The sequence below is a fragment of the Populus nigra genome, chromosome 1 (assembly GCF_951802175.1).
Source record: "Populus nigra chromosome 1, ddPopNigr1.1, whole genome shotgun sequence".
In the NCBI taxonomy this organism is placed as follows: Eukaryota; Viridiplantae; Streptophyta; class Magnoliopsida; order Malpighiales; family Salicaceae; genus Populus; species Populus nigra.
Window position 1 is genome coordinate 17,434,833 of NC_084852.1, and position 24,879 is coordinate 17,459,711.

General features: G+C 31.5%; 3 protein-coding genes across 3 annotated transcripts; all 3 read left to right on the plus strand.

Annotated features, from left to right (window-relative positions):
* The first annotated feature begins 1,754 nt into the window (after positions 1 to 1,754).
* LOC133669135 (heat stress transcription factor A-5) lies at positions 1,755 to 4,787 on the plus strand. Its single transcript, XM_062089166.1, has 2 exons — positions 1,755 to 2,083; positions 3,370 to 4,787. The coding sequence occupies exons 1-2, from the start codon at positions 1,844 to 1,846 to the stop codon at positions 4,597 to 4,599; spliced, it is 1,470 nt and encodes a 489-aa protein (XP_061945150.1). The 5' UTR covers positions 1,755 to 1,843; the 3' UTR covers positions 4,600 to 4,787.
* A 725-nt stretch (positions 4,788 to 5,512) lies between these two features.
* LOC133669142 (fasciclin-like arabinogalactan protein 12) lies at positions 5,513 to 6,517 on the plus strand. The gene has a single exon (XM_062089180.1). The coding sequence runs from the start codon at positions 5,597 to 5,599 to the stop codon at positions 6,326 to 6,328; it is 732 nt and encodes a 243-aa protein (XP_061945164.1). The 5' UTR covers positions 5,513 to 5,596; the 3' UTR covers positions 6,329 to 6,517.
* Positions 6,518 to 13,766: 7,249 nt separating this feature from the next.
* On the plus strand, positions 13,767 to 14,489 carry LOC133681095 (protein RALF-like 24). The gene has a single exon (XM_062104192.1). It carries the CDS (start codon positions 13,937 to 13,939, stop codon positions 14,327 to 14,329), a length of 393 nt encoding a protein of 130 aa, XP_061960176.1. The 5' UTR covers positions 13,767 to 13,936; the 3' UTR covers positions 14,330 to 14,489.
* Positions 14,490 to 24,879: the final 10,390 nt, after the last annotated feature.

Consider the following 24,879-nt stretch of genomic DNA (forward strand, 5'->3'; position numbering starts at 1 on the left):
TCAAATCCTAAAATAAAAACATCTCAATCTATCATTTTTTACTATTTATTCATTCTTTACGATGCTTTTCCGGTTAGGTTCAAATGCATTTTTTTTTAAAAAATAGTTTTTTATATATTAACTTTTTTATGATACATAATGAGTAATCAATGATATCCTATTAATTATTATTTTAGACTTATTTTGAAAAGAAATATACAAAAGAGAGAAAATAAAATGTAGAACCAAAAAATATATATATCTATATCTAAACTTTTTCTCTTATTGGATTTTTTTTAAGAATGGTTTTTTTTTTTAAATTGATACAATATAATTAGTTAATTCCCAAGCATTATAATATAATATTATTCGATGATTTTATAACTATGTATGATTTCAATTTTTTTTAATGACTATTTATGATTTCAACTTTAGATATTGACGTGGAAAGCAGATTCATTTAACCAAACTAAACTGGAAAGTAATTTCCTTTTAGAAAGTGAATTTCAGAAAAGTGAATTATTTTTCGATGTTTGGTATTGTAATGAAAAACAAGTTAGAAAACACTTTCCAATGTTTGGTTATGTCATGAAAAATAAGTTGGAAAATAACTTATTAATGTTTTATTTTTTCAAGTTTATTAAAATAATGAGAAACAAATCTTACAAATTAAAAAGTTGAATGGGAATGAAATTGAAAAAAAAATATAATTTCATAAATGATCTCAAATAAAATAAATAATGATCAAAATAATAAAGATCAAATCTAAAAAATAAAAAAAATTGAAAGATGATGAAATTAAAATAATAATAATTAACATTTCATAAATTATTTCAAATAAAATAAGTAACAATCAAAAGAATGATGACCAATTTGATAGATAAAAAATTTCAATTAAAAAATAATAAAGGAAAAGCAAATAAAAATTATAAAAATAAGAACCAAAATTAATATAAAAATTAAATTCTAAGGGATGAAATTGAAAAACAAATATTCAAAACAAAATATATATAGCAATCAAAAGTTTGAGGACCAAATTTGATATAATCAGCAAATAATGACATTTCTAAATTTTTCTTAACTTCCGGAAAATGTTTTCCGCCCAAAATAAAAGGAAAACACTTTCCTGGAAACCAAGCCAAATTTTTCTTTGACTAGAAAGTGTTTTTTGTTGACTGAAAAATGTTTTCCGTTGATCAACTTTCCTAATGACAAATAAATACAAGAATGTTTGGAAAGTAATTTTCTAGAAAGCAGTTTTCAGAAAACAAACACAGCAAAAGAAGATTACTTTCTTTTTTCTCTCTTTTATCATTTTTTATAAATTGTTCATTGCTTTTCATTTTTATTAAACTTGACCATAGGTTTTTTTAAAAAAAAACATTAATTAACATGGGTTGACTCACATGAATTTTTTATATATATAATCATCATTTTTTCTTTGTTTTTTTTAAGGAAAAAAAATCATTTTATAATTTAGTGGGGAGATGCTATTTAGAGAAGAAAAATTGATAATATAGTTTATTAAACTAGTGAAAAAAATTTGATATTCTTACAAGAAATATAGGAATTGTATTTTTATAAAAAAAATAATAATAAAATAACATTTTGTTTAGTAAAATGCTTGAAATATATAAAATAAACATTAAAAAATTAAAATAATATATTTTTTTAATTTTTAATTTTCCATTTAGCATCTTCAAAACAAAAATGCTAAAATAAGTCCTTAAAAAAACTGACGTGTCACATTAAAAACATGTACTAACGAACTGGACAACAACAAGAATAACATAGGCTCCAATTTCTCCAAATACATTCCCAAAATTCAACACGTACTCGTCTTTTCTTCGACAGAACAATCAAAATGGAAGCAGGACCATCGTCAGCGACCTCAGGAGGTGGTGGTGGAGGAGGAGGACCGGCGCCGTTCTTGGTAAAGACATATGACATGGTGGATGATTCATCGACCGACGAGATCGTGTCTTGGAGTTCGAATAAAAACAGCTTTGTTGTTTGGAACCCTCCAGAATTCGCCAGATTGTTGCTCCCTACCTTTTTCAAGCACAATAATTTTTCTAGCTTTATCAGACAATTAAATACCTATGTGAGTGCTCTAAATTTTGTTTCCTTTTTGGTTTTGTTATTACAAGTTTGAATCTTTGTGGCAAATGAGTCGTCGAAGGGTTTTTTCTAAATTGAAATTCTTGATATCATGGTAGATTGAATATTGGTAGTGAAGAAATTTTTTTCTTTAGAGCCTTTTAAGTGTAGAAATGGTTGATCATTTCGTTGGGGAGTTGATCATTTTTAAGTGCAGGGTTTGGGTTTAGAGGCTGGCCGCGGATTGAGGAAATGGTTTGATGGGATGGGGAGATTTAGAAATGGAAGAATCAATAATCCTTATTGGAAGATAGATTAGTGAATACTTGTAATCTGAGTATAGATTAGTGACTACTTGTAGTCTGAGTATCTATTTTAGATGCAGGAGCCCTTGGCATAATCAAAGCGTGTCTCTGATCTGGTTGAATATTGAATGAATGAATGTATAACGACGGAATCAGCTCGTTTATCAGATGCTAAAATACTAGTTTGCTGTATTGGCTCATTCATTCCCAACATGGCTGGGTTTTGGTACAGAACATGTATTTGGAAAGAATGGTTGTGAATTGTTTGATAAAAATAAGTAAATGATGGGCAGGAAATATTGGTGGGTAATGGATTAACTTAACGATGTTTGATTTTATTGAAATTTGCAAATTTCTTCATGTTATGCATTTTATAATTGTCAGTAATGAAGGAAGAGCCTTTATATTCAAAGATGGAATGCAACTTTGTTCTTGTAGGCAATGATGGTTGGGTCTCAAATGGATTGTCATAGAAAAGAATTCGTATTGTTTTCATGCTCTCTCTTTTACCTATGGATTTGAAAGTTTAACGATGTTTGATTTTAGCGAAATTTGCAAATTTCTAGATGTTATGCATGTTCTAATTGTCAGCTATGAAGGAAGAGCCTCAATATTCAAAGATGGAATGCAACTTTGTCCTTGTAAGCAATGATAGTTGGGTCTCAAATGGATTGTCATAGTGAAGAATTCGTATTGTTTTCATGCTCTCTCTTTTACCTTTGGATTTAAAAGTGTCTCGTCACATTTTGCTTCACAAAACACATATCGGACTGTGTGCAAACTGCCATGTACATTGTTAACAGCTCTTCAGTTGGAATAACATCAATCGTGTATGCTTTTTGGTAAGATAAATTTCCCATTTTCTAAGGTATTATCTAAATTAGAGGGGAGACTGTATTGGGTTTAATTAGCTTATTGTCTACATGTAGAGGATTTTGTTTTTTAAAGCCAACTTAACTTAGCATGGCATAATTTCTGTTGACAGGGATTTAGAAAGATTGATCCTGAGAGATGGGAATTTGCCAACGAAGATTTTGTGAAAGATCAAAAGCACCTGCTTAAGAATATCTACCGAAGAAAACCAATCCACAGTCATAGTCAACCTCAAGGTTCTTTAGTGGATCCAGAAAGAGCAGCATATGAGGAAGAAATAGAAAAGCTTGCACGTGATAAAGCTAAACTCGAGGCAAGTATTCTAGGGTTTGAACAGCAGCGGTCATCTGCAAAGCTACAGGTGGAAGATCTAACACAGAAGATAGATACTATGCAGCAGAGGCAGGAAAAGCTGCTGTCGTTCTTAGAGAAGGCTGTTCAAAACCCTACTTTTGTTGAACACCTTGCTCGTAAGATTGAAGCTATGGATTTTTCAGCCTATAGCAAGAAGAGACGATTGCCCCAAGTTGATCACCCAATGCCAATTGCAGAAAATAGTCTTGTGGAAAATCACAGTAGTTCTAGACCTGAGTCGAATGTCATCCATCAAGATTTCCCAGATAAGTTGAGACTGGAATTGTCACCAGCTGTTTCAGATATTAATTTGGTTTCACACAGCACACAGAGCTCCAATGAAGATGGGGGAAGCCCACAAAGAAAAATATCTGAGGGGAATCCAAAAGATGCACTGACTAGGACATCAGGTTTACTATTGGCACCTGAAACATTGGAACTTTCAGACACAGGGGCATCGTATGCATTTAAAGTGAATCCAGCTGTCCCAAGAGACATACCAGCAAATGGGAGCCCAGCACTACATTCACTGCAGTCGAATTTGACTTCTAATGAAGAAGTTGATGGTCACATTTCCTGTCAGCTAAATCTTAGTCTGGCATCTTCTCCTTTGCAAGCCAACAAAAATCCTTATTTAACTAGGATACCTCAACTAGGCCAGGAAATTGGCAAATCTCCAGAATCAAGGTTTAATGAGAGTAACAAAGATTCTGATATCCGAGTTAGTCAGAACAACATAAATCTGGGTAACGAGGGCAGAGCTTTATCCAATTCCCAGGAGACCCCAAATATCAATCAAGCACCTGCATCAGCTCCAGTTAGAGTGAATGATGTTTTCTGGGAACAGTTCCTAACTGAAAGGCCCGGCTATTCTGATAATGAAGAGGCAAGTTCTAGTTACAGAGCAAACCCATATGATGAGCGAGAAAGAAGGATAGGTTTTGGAGAGCCACGAAATGCTAAAAACATGGAGCAGCTCTCTCTGTGAGTATCACAGTTGTCTTGGAGCTTAGCGTAAGGTTTGCAGAGGTTTCTCCCAGTACCTTTGGTGCTCTCAAAAAATTACCATTGGCAACATCTAGAATATAACTTGACATGAAACCATCTATTTGGTTTGAATAATATAATGTTGACACTTGACATGCCACTAGTAATCGTAGTTGCTATTACTGTTCATACCGCTCCACCCTTCTAATAGATTGCATTCATTTGGCGTGTTGATGTGGGAAATTGAATTTTATTGGTGTAGTATGGTGCAGATTTAAATGGTGGGATAGAAATAGGCAGTGGCTGATCCTTATTGTTGGTTTGGAATTGTCTTCTACTTCCATTAACCAATAGCACATTCCCGCATGTTCTTTCCCTTTTTCCTGCTTGATGCCCTGAAGTTATAATGACAATAACACGCTTGTTCTATAGTACTCTGGCGCATGTGTAAATTTTAAAAGAGATTTGGTATTTTACACTGTGTTGGTGGTCAAAACCTTACACTTTCAGTCACATGTTTTAAATTCTGCTGCTGTTTACATCCTTCATGAAACAAAACTTTCTGAAATACAAGTGTTGGTGGTCAAATTCCATGAAAACTAACCATAATACCTGAAAAATTAACTTAGTCCATCCTTCCCTCCCTATATTGACTTCTAAAAACAGTGATACTCTGGTATTTACAATCTCACATATGCTTACAAATACTCTTTTATAGATTTGACAAAACCCTATTTCCCTTCAACTCTAAGCAAACAAGTAGCTGTTATATCCCTCTCCATCGATTTTTTTTCCCCTTTTTCGTGAAAGGTGAGGCACCAAACACCTAATTTTTATTACTAATATCACATTGCAGGTTACACCTAACTTCGTTTTCTCCTCGGTCCTCTCCATTATAAAAGGCCTCTCTTTGTGAATCTAACACTTGTGCAGAGAAGCACTCCCACATTTACATTTTGCAAACAAAACAGGTCACCACTACAAACAACATTGAAAAGATGGAACGATTACAACACCTCTTGATCTCATTATATCTGCTTATTCTGTCCATCAATTTAACCACAACCACAGCTCAATCACCTGCGCCCGCTCCTGCACCACCCGGCCCCACTAATGTCATCAAAATACTCAAAAAGGCTGGCCACTTCAAGACCTTCATCCGCCTTTTGAAATCCACTCAATTGGATAGCAATCTAAACTCCCAGCTTGGCAACACAAACAATGGCTTGACCATCTTTGCTCCAAGTGATAGTGCTTTTTCAGCCCTTAAAACAGGCACTCTCCGCACCTTAACTGATCAAGAAAAGGTCGAGTTGATGCAGTTTCACATTGTGCCTATGTTCATCTCATCTTCCCAATTTGATACCGTGAGTAGCCCTTTAAAAACACACGCTGGTTCTGGTACTAGGTTTCAGCTTAACGTTACCGCCAGTGGGAACTCCTTGAACATATCTACAGGACTTACCAACACCACCATTTCCGACACTGTATACACGGACACCCATCTTGCTATATATCAGGTTGACAAGGTGCTACTTCCTTTGGATATATTTACCCCTAAACCTCCACCACCGGCACCTGCACCGGCACCAAAGCTTAAAGCAGAGTCAGAGAGCCCTGATGATGCTGTTTCTAAGAAGGATATTTCTAGCGCTGTAAGTTTTGTCATGCATCATGATACGGTGTTCTTTATAGTTGGTACTGTTGTTGCAATATCGTTTTGTGTATAGTTGGTCCTCGTAGTTGACAGAAAAACTTGTTGCGTGAAAAGGAGTGAAAAAAAAAAAGAGAGGGAATTCTCTATATGTTATTACAGGAAACCTTCGAAAGCTAGATGCCTCAAATTGCTGCTTGTCATAAAGAAAGCTGGCATCTCTTCTACAAGTTCATTGATTTATTCAAAATCTCTTTGTCTAGTACTTTCGTTGGTGGTGTGAACTTGGGTGCTGCAATTGCAATCTTCTGAACTTTTCTACAAATGTGATGATGTTACACGCTGAAAGATAAGTTCCATATACTCTGTTAGGCATGTGTTCAATCCCCCAGCTGGGAATCCTTAATGGTATGCAATGATAGCCTCCCCAATGCAATTGCCCACCTAGAGAAACTAAATTTAGTGGGTTGTTGATCCTTGTGTTAAAGGTAGTGTCATGGCATCACATGCACACGCAAAAAAAAAAACAAGAAAACCCTAATAAGGACAGCAAGTATTGAGGATATCGTTGAAGAAAAAGGCCCAAATTATATAATGCAATCATGCCACTTTAACAATTGCATTACAACTGTTTTGGATATTGTTCAGTTTTTAACTTCAACCTCTACATAGAACCATCTATACCTCCTCTGTGCAGAATTCTTGGCAAGGAGCAATCATATGAAGAAAAATAAAACAAAAGGGGGCCAATGAATTTGAGTTGCCTCAATCCTATAAAGTGGGGCAGTTAACACATAATGCACATATATGGAAGCCCTAGAAACCATAGAATTTCTATATTGAATGTGGTTTGTCACGACGATAGAATGTCGATCCATGGCAAGAAGCTAGTCCTATTCGTAAAATCCTGCATTGCCATAATCAATCCTATATATAACATACAAAGCTTGAGTGTTCTCCTATCCAAGTTGAAAGAACCAAAAGCATGTCTTCCTGTCTGGGCTTTGGACTCTTCGAATGTACCTTTTGTTGGCTTTTGTTAAACCTTGCAGAGTGTACTTACTTACAAACCTAAGAAAATCAGAACTAACTTCAACATGGTCGGGTTTCTAGTTAAACCGATCAAGATTTGTAGTGATTTAGTTAAATCTAAATCAAAGTTAGTTATCTGGACACCTATGAAAAAAAAGGGAATGGAAAAAAATGATGATTTTTAATACAATAACTTAATAACTCATGCTTTTTTTTCAAATTAGTTGTCATGTATTATGGTACATGATATTTTTTAAAAAATATTTTTTAATTAAAAATAAATTAAAATAATATATTTTTAAAAAATTATTTTATTTTTTACATGAGAACATCAAAACTATAAAAAATAAATAACTTAAAAAATATTAATTTAATATTTTTAAAATAAAAAAACCCTGTAGAAACTGCGAATCCAAATATAGTGTTCTAGAAATGAGATGTGCTGAGGCCCAAGCAAACATTTGACTGTACACCAGTGCAAGTGCAGCCCCAGGCACGAAAGTCAAAACTTGTTCCTCGAGAGGCAGAAAAGCAAAAGTACACACTAGCTAGCTCCTAGCTAGCTAGAATAATTATGGCAGCTGAGAGGGTTCAATGTATTGACGACAAAACCTTACAATAAAGTTTACTCAAGGGGTGACGGTGGCTTGGTCCCTCATATACCCACAAACTAAATAATGGCCAAGTAGCTTTATTAGATGATTTTTGAAGTTTTTTAAAGTATTTTTTATTTAAAATAATATTTATTTATTTTATAATAATTATTTTTAATATTAGTATATTAAAATGATTTGAAAATATTTAAAAAATAAAAATATTTGAAATTTTTTTAATATACTTTTGTAAAAAAAAAAATAGTTGTATGTCTGTGACCCCTGAGTCATTGGCTCATGTCTTTAAGCAATCAAATCATCTTCTCAGTGGAATTTAGTGGGTTTAATTGTCTTATTAGAGCTTTCAACAAATTAATTAAGTTATTTTATTTTTGTATTTTAAAAATATTTTTATAATAATTTAAATTTTTTATTTATTTTATTTTAAATTAATATTTTTTTAGTATTTTTAAATCATTTTGATATGTTAATGTTAAAAATAATTTTTTAAAAATAAAAAAATATATTATTTTGATGTATTTCCAAATAAAAAATATTTTGAAAAGTAATCACAATTACATTTTTAAACATACAATAAATTTTAGAAAAAAAATTATTTTAAAAAATAACAGTTTAATATTTATAACTCGCTAGCGGCATGTGCAATTTCATTAAATTGTTAAATGACCTAAAAATATTACAATGAGAAAGAAAGTTAAAGGAAAGGGAAAAAAATTGATGAAATAAATTTAACAGCATTAATAAAAGTTATCAATAGTAACCTTCGTGTAACAATACACAAAGGTAATGAGGCTTATTAAATTCAATATTTGTATATTAATGGTGGTATTTTTTTTTTAGTTTAACGTGGGTGTTCGGGTCAGTTTGCGCGCACCTCAACTAATCTCACAGGTCCTGAAGTTAACGACCATGTAAGCCTCTAGTGGTCATTATATGAGCAACCACATGACTCGAACTTGAGACCAAAAAGAGAACAAATCTCTTGGTCCCAAGCTCTTACCACTAGGCCATCACCTAGATGATATTTTCTTCTTCTTACATTGTATTGCTATAATTTTTCTACTTGCAATTCTGAGCTCCTATTTGTTTCAAAATAAAGAGTTAGTCCAAGCATGTGGTTGTTAGTTTGATGCTCATCAGGGGATCTCGTCTGCTATGAATTCTTTCATTTGATTTTAACGTTAAAACTTTCATAGGTTATCTTTGTGCATGTTTATAAGTTGCAATGGTTTGACTCGATTTGAAGTTAGGTTTGTAGACCAATCTAATTTTTTAACCAAAATAATATCATTTTAATTTTTAAAAAATTAATCAGCACTATTTCTGTTTTTTTTTTTTCTAAAAGACAAACAACATTGTTTTCACAAAGAAAAAAATCAAATTGAAATGAAACTTGGTTTAGACTAACCTCTAAATCGGTGAGTAACTGGATTGACTAGCAATGCTGAATTTTATCATTATTATATTTTGTGTATCAATATTATTTTTCCCCATCAATATCTGAAATAGATATCCATCCTTAGATATCAACTAACTTTTTAACCCACGCAACGCCGCTGGTTTTTTTTTTTTCCAGCCTAAAAATCATTAAGACATTATAAATTCAAAAATTTGATGTATAATGGTCGAAATACTTTTAGAATACTTAAATTGTAACATATTGGATGACATATTTTTTGAAGAAAATATTGAGATGATAACACATTGGATCGATCCAAGGTAATAATGATTAACCTATGAAAATCACAATCAAAGTGTGAACACATTGGATCGATCCAAGGTAATAATGATTAACCTATGAAAATCACAATCAAAGTGTGAGATCATGATAAAATTATAGAACCCACATCGAAACAAATTAAAAGGTCTAATTATAATAAATCAAATATTGAAGGTTGAAAGTAAAAAAAAAAATTTAAAAATGACAAAAAGTGCCCTGGGTAAATTTATATAGATGATCGGTATAACACTGCACGCAAACCCAAATTGTTTTGGACTTAAGAAGAAAAAAGTTAAGATGACGCTAGGATTTCTAAAGAAGTGAAAAAAATCCAGTTGATTGAGTTCAATAAGTTAAAATAACTTAATAACATAAAAAAGAAACCCTAATTTAATATTTCCAAATCGAAACCTATGAAATCTGAAATCCAAGTTCAATCAAGAAGCTAAATTCTCAACCCGAATAATAATAATAATAAAAAACGATGACAACTCATGTTAACCTATTAAGTTCGTGACCTAAGTTATTTGACTAGAAGCACTAAATTTAAAAACCCTTGAAACCTAATTTTCAACTAATCAAATGTTGAACGATGAAATTGAAAAAAAAAATTCATACAAAAGGATAAATTTTTAGCAATTATAAGCCAAAAAAAGCTTGAGTCCACTCAGGTCAACATGCAAAACTCGCAGGTTAGTTTATGAGATCAGACAACCTGATAGAAAGGAAAATGAAGAAAACCACGAAGCTTACTTTGTAAAAAAAAAAAATCAATGCTAAGTAATGAGATAAAAAAAAGAAAATAAGTAAAAAAAATCGATATCAACCCATGCTAGTATATAAAACTTGTGACTCAAGCTATTTGATCGACTTAAAAAATTACAAAGCCCAATCTTCAATAAATCAAATGTTAAATGATAAAATTGAAATATATATATATATACACACACAAAATGATAAAAAAAAGAAAGAATAGCAATTAAATGAACGATGATGAATTTTGAAGAAAAAAAAACAAATGAGAGGGTGGATAATTTCAAATTGAAGGGTTGAATTGAGAAGAAAAACCAAATTCACAAAATAATTAAAAGAAGAAATCACTAAAAGAATGAGAACTAAGTTAAAACAAAATAAAAATTAGTTTTTTTTTAATCAAAAGATGAGATTGAAAGCAATTGAATGTTCACTAACAAAAAAAATTATGAAATAAAAAGAATTATGACCAAAATTGAAGAAAAAAATAATAATAAATATATATTGAATAGAGAATTTTTTTTAAATAAAAACCTACAGGAGGGCCAAGGAAAAAAAATACAAATAAAAAAAATAAGTATCAACACTTAAATACATGCAACTAAGGAAACTACCTTGAAATTTTAAATAATCATCGCAAATTTCAAGGAATGAGAGAGAAAGGGAAAAAAAGAAAAACATTATCGGCAACAACTTGCCAAAAAACAGCATACACGCATCATCGCATGAATAAGAGGATGTCATGGGGTTGACATGGCGAACAGCAGTATTTTAACCGTCAGAATTAGTTGTACGCATCGTTAGAAGGCAGTGGAGCGACTAATGCATGTCTCAACAACTTTTTTTTTTTTTTAGTTATCAAATTAACACATTACCCCTAACACCAAATAATTACTATGAAAAAACCTTTATGAAATGATGTAAAAGCCACTGAAACCTTTAAGAATTTTGATTTTAAGATCAATTGGATCATTATATTAAGCTTCAAAAAATCAAGAAATCGAGATGCTCGTAGGGCACACGCCAGTGTTATTTGTTTTTTTTTTTTTTGCTTTTAAGGCTATCAAGTAATTTACTGTGCAAAAAAAATAAGAGAAGATAGAGATGTCCCTTAACAAATATAGAATTACAAATAAACCCTATGAAATATTATTTTACCTTCCAAGGCCAGTTTTATTGATTCTTTTATCAAGGGAAAAATTATCAATTCACTATTATAATCCATAGTAAATTTAAGCATATATACAAAGATTTCCTCACATCTTTTAGTTTCTTGTAATTAACATGAAACTTTTAGCCTATTTTCTTTTCTTGAATTCAAAAAATCTAAAATACCAAGACTAGGAATAAACAAATTCACCACATAGGAAAGTAGTTTTTTTTTAAGTGTTTTTTTATAGAAAGTAAATTATTTTTTTATATCTGGTAGTTTAATGAAAAATAAGTTGAAAAATACTTTCTAGTATTTGAATATGTCATGAAAAATAACTTATTAATTTTTTATTTTTTTGAAGTTTATTAAAAGAATAGAGATCAAATCTGACAGATAAAAAAGTTGAAGGGGGATGAAATTGAAAAACATAATATAATTTAATAGATTATTTCAAATAAAATAAATAATAATAAAAATAATAAAAACTAAATCTGACAGATAAAAAATTAAAGAGAATGAAATTGAAAAAAAAATTCATAAATTATTTCAAATAAAATAAATTACAATAAAAATAATGGGGATCAAATCTAGTAGATAAAAAATCTCAATTAAAAAAATGATAAGAGAAAAATAAATAACAATTAAAAAAAATAAGGATCAAAGTTGGTATAAAAATCAAATTAAATCAAATTCTATGGGATGAAATTGAAAAAAAATATTCAAAATAAAATATATAGCATTCACAAGATTAAAGACCAAATTTAATATAATTAGTACATAAAAAGTTAATTTTTATTTTTTCACAATTCTTTGTAAAGTGTTTTTTGTTAGAACATTTCTTGAAATAATGTTTTTAAAAAAGGTTTAATTATTATAGTTGTAAACTTGATTCTTATGAGATAGAATAGTAAAAAAATAGCTACAAATAAAATATAAACACTAAAATTACTTAGATATTGGCTCAAATCTGAGTCATTTTCTTTGCTATACAAAATCCCAACATATTTGATTATGTTTTTTTTTTTCCTGATGAGAGATCTAATAATCATTGAAATTATGCTATAATCTTTGAAAAAAAGGTTTAGATTTACTTGTAAATGTTTTTAAAGCTTCTTTAATTATATTAGCCTAAAAAATATTGTTTAACTCGACATTCCTTGAAAATGACCGTTTATTTTCATGGGAGCTGTTGCTTTTTTACCCCACCTTAATTATATACTATTTAGTTACAAAATGAACTTGTGATTTAGTTCATAAGACGCGTCAATAAAAAACCAAAACAACCTTTGAAATTTTTCTTAGTTCAAGAAACAACCGTATGAACAAAAGAGCTACAAATTGTCTCTAAGAGTTTGGACAGTGTGTATTTGCACAGATCTACATCAAGCGTGCTTGACACCAGCAGCAAAAGACCAATTTTTTTAGTGAGTTTGAATGAATTTATTGATGAGATGTAGATTACAAAGCTTAGATTGCAACTATATAAAATCATTTTCTTTTCAGCTTTAAACTTGGTTTTTAGCTTAAAAAATTTATGGGTTTTGTTTCTTTAGCTTTGAGGTTCTTGATTCGTGAACAAGAAACGTATAGATTTGCTCTTTGATAATCGATGTCTTTTAAAAAAATTTATCGACATTTGTACATATATTAATTTATTGAATGATAAAGTAAAATAAAATATATGGATGCATTTAATTGCTCTTGTTTTTATAGTTAAGTAACAAGTAACAATTATATCACAGTGAAATATATAATTCTTCGTGTATGAATTATATTCGTGATGAAATTATAGTAAATTTAATAAAATAATAGAACCAGCATTGTAATTAACATGATTGTTTTTACAATGCATTAATAATCAAATGCACATAAATATAATTGTAAAATAAAAATTTACTACATGTTCTTTTTGTTCATTTTATTATCAACATTAATTTTAACTTTATTTTTAACTAAACATATTGAACATTATTTTCATGAACAATAACTTCAACTATAATTTTAATCAAATACATATTTTAATTAAATCAATCACAACTAAAAATAATTTTTTAAAACTTATTTTTCTCGTGACACAATAAAAAAATTATTATAATATTAAACATACTCTGGATGTAAAGAAAAATAAAATTACAATTCCAAACATTCCCTTTTGAGCTATCACAGCAACAATGGACTATAATTGTCAAGTGGTCAGTGATTATGATCTCCTATGCAGGATAAACTGACATCATTTGCAAGTGGAAGCCATCTCAACATGCTCAACACACATGTGAAGGGAACTATTTGAATGTCTTGTCCCATGTAATGACCCTTCCATCCACATGAAATCTCACTTTCACACGCCTCCACAGGAAAATTTAACCCAGAAGAAAACATTAACTCCAACCAATTCAAGAAAACCAAAAAGAAATGTCCGACCTCCAGCTTTTCTCTCATACTCCCACACTACTCTACCTTTCACTGCTTTTCCTCCTCACCCTTTTCACAATTTGCAATGCTGATTCAGTTTCAGGCCTCAATTCACTGAAAACCAGTGAGATTGATGCCTTTGTCAGTAAGGGTTGCTCAGAGAAAATTGGAGAGTGCTTTGAAGAGTCAGAAATGGAGTCAGAGATCAGCAGGAGAGTGTTGCTGATGCAAAAGAAGTACATAAGTTATGAGACACTGAGGAGGGACTTGGTTCCCTGTGATAAACCAGGAGCATCATACTATGACTGTAATGCTAGACAGGCTCATCCTTATAGCAGAGGCTGTGAGGTCATTACAAGGTGTGCAAGAAGCGTCAAGGACATTAACAATTAGAAGAAAATAGTATAATTGACATGATCTTGTGGAATTGGTAATCAGCTACTGCATTCTTGATTTTGTATCCCTTTGGGATTTTCTTGGTTGTATATGTAAATTCAAGAGAATCATGTTTTGATCTGCTATATTAATGAAATTCTTAGCCTAGTTTTTGGGAGATCTGGGGTGTCTTTTTATACATTATTTAGTTGATGCTTATTTTGGGGAGTTGAGGATGTCATGCCTTTGGAAATCTCAGCATTCTTCTATAGAAGGTTTGAGGTTATCTTTCTTTTCATTAACTAGTCAATGGTTTACCCTTTTAGTGCATCATTTTTGTATCAATCAAAGAAATGAAAGGTTGTGAAGCAAAAGCTTAATATTGGAAATGATCATAAACAAGACCCTTCTTTTCTTTTTTCCAGATATGTTTATAGAGGCAAAGTAAATGCAATTTCTATATTTCTACCTCAATATCCATCCACCTTACTAGATGGATTGTGAGAAACTAAGGAATGAAAGGTTGAGGTTTGCCAAGATTCAAGGATTCCCATAGGAAGATGATGTGTTGAGAAGTATTGCATCAGTAGACAAGATGAAAAACTGATTTCAAACTTTAGGGCTTGTCAATCTTACATCCGCTGCAATCTCACCATGTTCTTCTGCCCAAACACTCAGGCTATGAGGAGACCCCACCCGACAACTTCTTATTTAGATGAAGTTTTATGCTTAGATGCAAGTTTTGCCGTGATTGACTTACTGAAGTGGAATAGGATACCCTAATGTAGATGCCATCATGCTATTCTCTACCATTCCAAACTTCCCTAGTATCAGCACCTATGATCTTGCACTACATTTTCTAGGTACTGACACCATAAATACTCTTAAGAAAACTTTGATTTGAGAAAGCAATCACTACATGATGCCCTGCTGCTTTGTAGTTTTTTTTTTTAACCTTTTTTCTCTTTCCTTCTTTGCAGAGTGCATCTGCATAGCAGTTTATAGGCTTCATGTGTCCAGGTGAGAGTTGTCTATAATTTATGTATTTTTGCCATATGTAATATTCAGAAGCTCTTGTGGATGAGGTATAGTGTAGACTAGATAGATGGCACTGATATTTTGTGGGCCAAGCTTATCATTAAAAATGTGTTTGATAGTGTGGTAGTGGTTATTTTTCAAATAATTTTTTGTGCTGAAATACATGCCAATGATGTTTTTTTATTTTTAAAAAATTATTTTTAATATCAGCACATCAAAACAATCCAAAACATACAAATCATATTAAATTTTAGCAAAAAAAAAAAAATTGATTTTTTTAGGAACGCGGTTTGCACGGCGTTCCCAAACACATTCTAAGTTGATTGGATGTAATAACCTCGCTAATCTAATAATATTTTTTTAAAAAAATGATAATAAATAAATTGAATTAATAAAAAATTAATATCCAGGACATCAAGAAAAAAGTAATAACAGAAAAAGATTCAAGTCAACCCATCAAATTTGCGACTCGAGACATGAGATCGGGATAGCCCTAAAAAAATAGAAAAAATAACAAAATTCATAACCAACAAAATATTGAAAAATAAAATTTAAAAAAATACGCTAAAAAAATAGAAATCCACTAAAACTAACCTTCTAAACTCATAACCCCAGTTATGAGGCCGACACCACAATATATAAGACAAATTTGAAAAAATTATAAAGAAAAAAAAGTAGAAAAAATAACAAAAGCTAATTCGTAACCAACCAAATATTGGAAAATAAAATTTAAAAAAATACGCTAAAAAAATAGAAATACACTAAAAATAACCTTCTAAACTCATAACCCCGGTTATGAAGCCGACACCACATTATAGAAGGCAAACCTGAAAAAATTACGAAGTAAAATTCTCAATAAACTAAATACCAAGAGATGAAACCAAGAAAAAAAATTATTTAAAAATCACGATCAAAGAAATGAGGACTAAATGTTTTTGTTAAATTTTTTCAAAACTCGTTGATTTTATTTGTTAAATCTTTATAAAAACAAATATATAATTTAACATTCTTGCATAATTAAAAAAATCAGTCAATCCAGATAACCCTAGTCAACTTACTTAACTTGTGACCCAAGAGTTGCTTGGGGTCAACCCCCGAGCCAAGTCTAAAAACCATGATAAAAAAAATGATTATCAAATTTTGTTCGTTAAATTCTTTTTAATTTTTTAAAAAACCTGTCTTAAAACCCATTGAATTTTTTTTATAAACTTTTTACCAAAATAATGTCATTTTTACATATTTTTAAAATAAAAAATTTGTTGCCCAGGTAACGCTGGCCAACTCACTCGATCTATGACCCCGAACTTGTCCAAAGTCAACCTCAGAGCCGGGTTTAAGAACCATAATTAAGAAATAAGGATGTAACTTCTTTGTAATTTTTTTTAAAACTTGAAAAAAAAATTTAGGTTAAGTTGATCTAGGTAATCTTGATCAACTCACTCTATCTGTGACTTAGAACTTGCCTGAGGTTAACCCCTGAATTGGGTTTAAAAACCAGGATTGAAAAAATGAGGATCAAACTTGGCATTAAAATAAAATAAAATCAAAAGAATGAGGATTCAATTTCTTCGTTAAATTCTTTTTTAAAAAAAAATTCATCTTAAAACCCATTGAATTATTTTTTGTAAACTTTTAACCAAAATAATGTCATTTTTACATATTTTTAAAATAAAAAATTTGTTGTTCAGGTAACCCTGGCCAACCCACCCGACCTGTGACCCCGGACTTGTCCAGGATCAACCTCATGGCTAGGTTTAAAAACCATAATTAAGAAAATGAGGATGCAACTTCTTTGTAAATATTTTTAGGCTAAGTTGATCTGGGTAACCTTGACCAACTCACTCTATCTATGATCCAGGACTTGCCCGAAGTCAACCCCTGGATCCGGTTTGAAAACCAAGATTGGAAAAATAAGGGTCAAACTTGGCATTAAAATCAAATAAAATCAAACGATGAGGGATGAATCTGAAAAAAAAAATCAATCAAGAAAATAAATGAAACCAAAAAAAATTATAATTAAAAGAATGGGGACCAAATTAAAAAAAAAACGAAAATCAGGTATGAAATTGAAAAGAAAATCAATTAGAAGAAGGATGAAAAACAAAATAAATATCAATTAAAAGAAGGAGGACCAAATCTAACATAAAAATAAAAATGATAAATGATGAAATTAAAAGAAATTCATAAAAAGAATTTAAAGCAAATACAAAACAATAAAAAAATATGAGGATCACAATTGAAATAATACAAAAGGTTAGGACATTTTAAAACTTTGGGTGGGTAGAGGAGAGAGAAAACAGGGTGAAGAAAAAGAAATCTAGCCGCCATCTAACGACGACATTTATGACAACACGTGTCGATAAAGAAAAAGCTCCGCCCCGAGACGCTTCTCTTGAGATGACGGTTAGGTATTTTTTAATACCAGAGGTGTCACGTGCCGTCCAAATAGTGTTAACAACCTCCACGCACTAGCACATTTTTAATACACACCAGCAATTTTTTTTAATAAATACCAAAACACCCCTAACCCCATACAAAATTTACAAAAAAAAAAAACTGGAGTGCAAAAGACGCCAATACCCCTAAAGTCAAAAGTATTTATTTTAAAATCCAATGATATTTTGGTAATCTCGCTACGTTAAAAAAAAAGAAACACCAAAAAAACCCCTCTCCCAAAGCAAACCAAAATTCTACTTCCAATGGTATTTAGAATTTTACACTGTGCATTCAAAAGAGAAAAAGGTATACATACCCCTCACTATTTCTACAATACAAAATATATCCCGTGTAAAAGTCCAAAAATACCTCTAAAACCAGCCTTTGCGTTTCTCTCTTCCAAGGACAATTTGGTAAATTCATTGTGCGAATCTATAGTTAATTGTGAGAGGGGCTAAAAGAAAACACTAAGCTTTTTTAGTATTTTTTGTAACAAATATGTCGATAGGAACTAGATTGGTGGCTCGTGTAAAGCTGCGAGCCATACCAAATTCTTTTTATCATGTAAAAAAATATTTAGCCTATAGTAGCACTTTTAAATAAGTAAGTGAAATCTGAAAGTCAGGTTTAACCTCGATTAATTTGATAATATAATAAAAATAAGTATCAACAAAAAAAAAAATTGGACCAGGTCAAGTTGAGTTAACATGCAAAACTTGTAATCTTGCACATGAGGTCGGGATAATCCCATAGAATGATGGAATCGAAAAAAATCAATCATAAAAAATGACATGAAAAAAAAGATCTAAGCAAACCCGGTCCAATTTTTCAAACTCGTGACCCGAAAAGTAAACAAAATACAAATAAATAAAATGATGAGAAAAAAGTTCCAATAAAAAAATTTAAAATGAAACAAATAGAAATTAAAAGAATAAGGACTAAATCTAACATAAAATAAAATGAACTAAGATATCGAGGGATGCAGTTGAAGAAATAATTCAATTAAGAGAAAGATATAAAATATTAAAGAATGTAATTCAAAAATAAATTAATTAAGAGAATGATTTAAAAAAAAATTAATAATTAAAATAATAAGGACAAAATCTAAAATGTAAAAAAAATTCAAATGAAGGTTACATTGAAAGAAAACTCCAAAACAATTCAATAGGTTATTTAAAATAAAAAAAAATAATAAAAAAAAAATAGTAATCATATATGAAAGAAATTTTTTTTTGAAAAGATGCTTTGAAAATGTACAGGGAATGCTATAAAACCAAGAAAGAACAAGAAATAAAAAAATCTCCACTCGAACAAAACCTGATATTTTTTAGTACATGCACCACTAATTAATGGAGGCAATATTGTGAGGAATAAAACAATATCGTGAAAGCTAGATTTTGGTTGTCGGATGATGCCATAGGCATTAAAAAAATATTTAGGAGCATTCATGTGCAACTACTTTTTAGAATTAATTGTTTTTTTATTTATGGTAAAATATTAAATTTCCCTTTTTATCATATTTTATAATGAAAAAATAAATAGAAAAGACATAAAAACCCTTTGACCCAGGGCAAAAACAAATTTAATTCAAGGACATTGTGATAATTTTACTATGCAATTAAAATTAAAAAAAACACAAAAAAAATACCCCTGCCCGCTATCTTACTAATTTTTGCCTACAAGATTATATAAGTCATTTTAATGCGCACAAAACAACAAAAATATTACTTTACCCGCACTTCCAAGGTCATTTATGTTTTGTCGATAAGGTTAAAATCATCTGTTTCAATCAACAGTGACTACAAGTCTAAAGCAACAATAAGAAACATCACGTTAATTCTACTTCCTTTTTTGGTTTCTTTTAATTTTATCCACCATTATTTGCTCATAAAATTCAAGAAGGCATGGCAAGCAAAATGTGGTTACTTCAACATTTGAGGAAAGATATGCGTGTAATGTGCCATCTTTATTCACCGTCAACCTATACTTGTGTGTGTGTGTGTGTGTGTGTTTTGTTGTATAGCTGATTCAATCCATCATGTTCCATGGCTCATATTCCTTTGCAATTGAAAGTGCTCCCTCCCTGCCATTGAAATCCCAATTGCATTAAAGATTTTGTATAGCAGCAAGTTCACTGTTATCAAGAATGTGAGAGTTAGATTTAGAGCTTTCTGATAGTTTCTTATTTATTTTGTGTCTCCTTAACTTTAGTAATGGCAGATAAAATGTCCAGGCATGATAACTGGTGATCCCTTGATATCATCAGTATCCCTTTTACATAGAAATGCTCTTCCTAGACTTAACTTTGTCTGTAAGCTTTATTGGGTTATGTTTGCCATGACTTTTGCGAATTGATTTGAGTTGTTTTTTTACATTTGATTTTAACAAAAAAAGTTGTATTTTAGATTAGACTAGGTGGGCATTTTTCTAAGGATAACAGCATGAAACGATTCTTGTAAGAACATGACAGATCTAGAAGTTGAAATTGCAAGGCAAAAAACAGATGGAAGATCATTAGTGCATGTTACAGCCACTTTGACAATTAGAAAGGAATAACAACATGAAACGATTCTTGTAAGAACATGACAGATCTAGAAGTTAAAATTTCAAGGCAAAAGACAGATGGAAGATCATTAGTGCATGTTGCAGCCACTTTGACAATTAGAAAGGAATAACAACGTGAAACGATTCATGTAAGAACATGACAGATCTAGAAGTTGAAATTTCAAGGCAAAAGACAGGTGGAAGATCATTAGTGCATGTTGCAGCCACTTTGACAATAAGAAAGGAAATATAAACAACATGATTGTGTGTCCCTGCACTAAAAAAAAGGGCGAAAATGATAAAGTCAAACACAAAAGGTCTAAACAAAAGCATATGCAAGTAAATAAAAGGAACTCTCAGCTTCTTTAGCAAAAGTGATGATAGAGCTGTCATCGATTGAGCAGTGGCTTGAACACATAATGCCTGCTGACTATAATTATTATACACATGGTGGTATGGAATCGATTATCTTGCATCATGGAAACAGTCCAAGATATGCATAGAAAACCATCATCTAAAATCGAAAGGCCAAATATCTGAAGGCATACATATATTTATGAAATGTATGTTTGTGTTGGCAACATAGCATTTGAAGAATGCATGAAAACTGCATTAAATGAACGCAGATCTACCATACTGACAATGGCAAAAATGTCATCACCTAAAATTTGATGGAAATGAAAAAATTGATGCATAATAAGTGGTCTAAATGATGTTGTTGGTAAATTAATCTAATGAGAAGGTAAATGTAATCATAATGTAAAGGTGTTAAAGGGAAGAAAAGATAGGTGAAAGGACAATACATGATGAAAACAAAGAAATTATGAGAGGAAAATTCATTTTTCTGCTTTTGAAAAAAAGAAAAATGCTAATATTGACAATATTAAAATATAAATATTTAAGGTTAACAGTATGATGTTATTGTTAATGTAATTTAGCACAATAATCTCACAGCGATTGGTTGTTGATCTGAAAGCCCCAAACCACAGTTGAAAAATATATGCCTTGTTGAGCTCACTTGCCATCGGAGGTGCAATAATCATGGGGTCATTAAATTCTCTATAGTAAACATAATGATGTGCGATAACCAACCAACTATAAGAGAGTTAGTGACATTTTCCTCGTTAGCGGCAACACAGTCAAATCAAAACCTGCCAAGATTTTATAGAAGTTTAAGAACCAGTAGATGAGCATATGTTTGAAGCGTTTTGGTAGATAAACAAATGTAATTCTTTGCAAGAGTGGCGGCATATTCTATTTATATGCAACTTACCATGGCATGGGTAAAGATGTTATGGCATCATGATCCATGCATACTGGATTTCTCTTGGTGCCACCAAGCTTTTTGTTGCAGTAAGGACAACTTGGATACCACCATCCATTGAAAATATCATAGTCAGCTATAAATGTGTGGCATGTGTACCTCATATCCTGTAAGAGATAGGTCGAGCCACTTTAAAGGTGTGTTGTTTGGAAAAAAAGCATGAGTGAGTACAGTGGTATGAAGCATAGTGAATAATGTTATAAGTTTGGTGTCATACATGTCCAAAGAGATTAAAGCTCAAAGAAAAAAAGTTAACCTTGTATTCATATGGGTTCATGCAAAGAATCTCCTTTGTTCTTATTCATATGTTTTACAAGTGATAAAACAACATTGGATGATAAGGGTAGTTGGTAAACCTTAACAGGTAGCTTACCAAAGCTGATTAGAAAGTTCCATGTTAAGTTGGGTTGGCAAATGAAGAAAGTTGAATAAGTATGCTTTGAATGCAAATAGATTAATTTGATGAAGGATGAAGGAACGTACTAATGGTAATAAGCCAATGCTTCATGAGTGTCTGGATTAAAGTACCAAATAGAAGCAGTTGATCCATTAAGGTTTTGCCTGCCTGAATGTAAACAAAACAACATGTGAAAATATAAAGTGCAGTGATGTAAAGTCATTTTCCAAGATAAAACGTGACTTTAAAAATATTGGTTGAACATTTAGGAATAGAAAGCTAATATAATATGAACATCTATACTAGAAGATAATATCAGGTTATGAACTTGAAATCTGACCTTGGTGCTCGGTGACACAAAAACCAGCGAAAGCAATTGTGATGGGGGATTGGAGTGTTTGAAAAGTGGCTTCATCAAAATTCCTTGTGTTGTCGCCCCACAGAGTCATGTGCATCTCATCACCCCTTTTAAAAAAAAAACCAAGAGAGCTTAGTTTAAAAGGAGCAAAGCATAGAAAACATTTGGTGAAGTTATGGACTCAACCTTATGTTATAAAGTATAAACTCCCTTTTGTTCTCCATTGTTTTCCCTCAAACCAAAACTTGTTCAAGCGGTTGAGTAGCTTTGATCCTTCCCAGAACATCTTGATGAAAACATGGATTACAAATGTTAATATTGCATGGATATTTAATTGTAAAAAAGGAAAGTGCATAAGCTTGGCAAAAAATGCAAGGGTTTGTGCGAACCTGTAGAAATCTGTGAACCTTTTCCCGGGGAGAGAACATGTGAAAAGTCAGTAAACTTGAAGTAGTATCTTGGCACAGCGGTGGTAAGAGGATCTATTTGATTGGTCTTAACGGTTGACCTAAGTTCAACATCATTGGCAATCACCATATTTGATGATATGTTCTCATAGGTGTAAAAACCCCTGATTTCATAGTGGAGGCCATCAATAATTGCTGAAGAAAAAATAAGGTTAGCACAAGTAAAATAATACGTACAGAGTGGTGTGCAACAAGCAAAACAACATGAGCGAAAATGAAAAATAAGCAACAGGCATGGAAGAAAATCTAATCGACATGTTGAAAGCACATGACTAAAAATATATGATAACTAAAACATGTCATGAATGCCACAATAAATGTAAAATAAATGCCCGAAATGAACATCACAGCAAGTCCACGAAGATAGCTAGTCCAGCAATGAGCATCGCGGTAAAAAGGGAAATAAAAAGAGCAAACAGAGGAATGTAAAACAACATAAGAGCTACAACAACAAAATAAGGATTGCCTGCATATCAAGAAAGTTCAATTTATTCTGGCAGTAATCTTGAGCACAGGTCAGATACAACCGAGACACTTGGTGGTTGTACCAGTAAACCTGGAGAGAAAAAGGAAAGAAGAAGATCAGTCAACCTAAAAAGAAAAGGAATGGGACATGTTGGAAATGCTATAATGCAACCCAAAGGACTGACAAAGCTGAGTAAAGAGTTGAGAAGGCAACTAACTAATGTTGAAGCAACTAACCCATTTCCAAGCAACGTAACCTGCAGTAACTTTTTGTACTTCATCTCCCACTGAAAGCACAGCATAGACAATAACACGATAAGAATAGAAATGTTGAAAAGCAAACACTAGACAATAACACGATAAGAATAGAAATGTTGAAAAGCAAACACATCAAGTCAAGCAGAAAGAGACAAAAAGGAAAAACAAACAAAGAAAAAATAATGAGTGGAAAGAACAAACAAATAAAGCAGAAAGAGGAGCATAAAAAGGAGCAACCACGGGCCCGAAAGTTTGAGCAACAGAGGACTTAAAGACAAAACATAAGCAAATGATCAAACGGGAGGTTAAACCAGAAAAAAAAAAGAGAACCTAAAAAGAAAAAATTGGACAGAAACAATAGCCTAAGGCATTAATTATAACCACACCAACACTGCAGGCATGTCAAAAAAGAGAAGTAAAAGAGCAAAATAACATGAAGGATCCATTACATGCATAGCACAATGCAAAAGAAGAAGAAAGAACTAAACAAAGCAAGCTACAAAAGAAACACAAGAAGAGAAAAACTTAGTGCAAAATAGCATGAAGAAGCTATTACACTCTTAAAGCCACAATTGTTCTCCTCAACCACCCATCAGTACATTAATATCCAACGCAAGAAAACACAAACTAAAAAGGGGCAAACTTCTAAAGTATAGAACATGACACTCGAAGTTGCCCCCTATCAGTTCCAGATCAAGTTTGTTTCCATATGTCATCATCTTTAAGGTCTGCAAACTTATTGCTACATGACAACATTGCTTAGAAAAAAAAGCTCAGCAGCATTAGAAACCAAACTAATCCTAGAAAATGCCTAAAGACGATGCATTATATGCAGAAAAGACAGCGGTGCCAAAATACAGACAACCAAAGACATCATAGACAACTGTTTCGAAGACAATCCTGATGATGTCTTTGCACAATAAAATGATGCTACCACATATAACCAATTTCACAACATCAATATCTTTTCCTTCCAACGAATATCAAAATAAAGAGGAAATCACACAATGCTCTTCCAAAACTTGAACTGTAAACAACAACATGAAGAAAATAGCATGTACATTAAAAAATAACAAGGATGGCAACCAGAAAAATTCAATAGCAGTTTCAATCCTCTGAAAAGACACAGGATAAGAAATCAATAAACAATCGTGAGTCAGCATGCAATATGGACGAACAAAGCGAAAAAGAAAAGGCTAGATAATAACCAAAGCAACAATGTGGATGAAAAATGATGAACATCCCTGGGAGAAAAAGATGCATACAAAGCACAAAAAGGGA

Excerpts from the sequence above, each read along its gene's own strand:
- LOC133681095 (XM_062104192.1), top strand. The coding sequence starts at position 13,937 with ATGTCCGACCTCCAGCTTTTCTCTCATACTCCCACACTACTCTACCTT.
- LOC133669135 (XM_062089166.1), top strand. The coding sequence starts at position 1,844 with ATGGAAGCAGGACCATCGTCAGCGACCTCAGGAGGTGGTGGTGGAGGA. Across the intron at positions 2,084-3,369 it reads TCAGACAATTAAATACCTAT|GGATTTAGAAAGATTGATCC; the intron begins GTGAGTGCTCTA and ends TTCTGTTGACAG.
- LOC133669142 (XM_062089180.1), top strand. The coding sequence starts at position 5,597 with ATGGAACGATTACAACACCTCTTGATCTCATTATATCTGCTTATTCTG.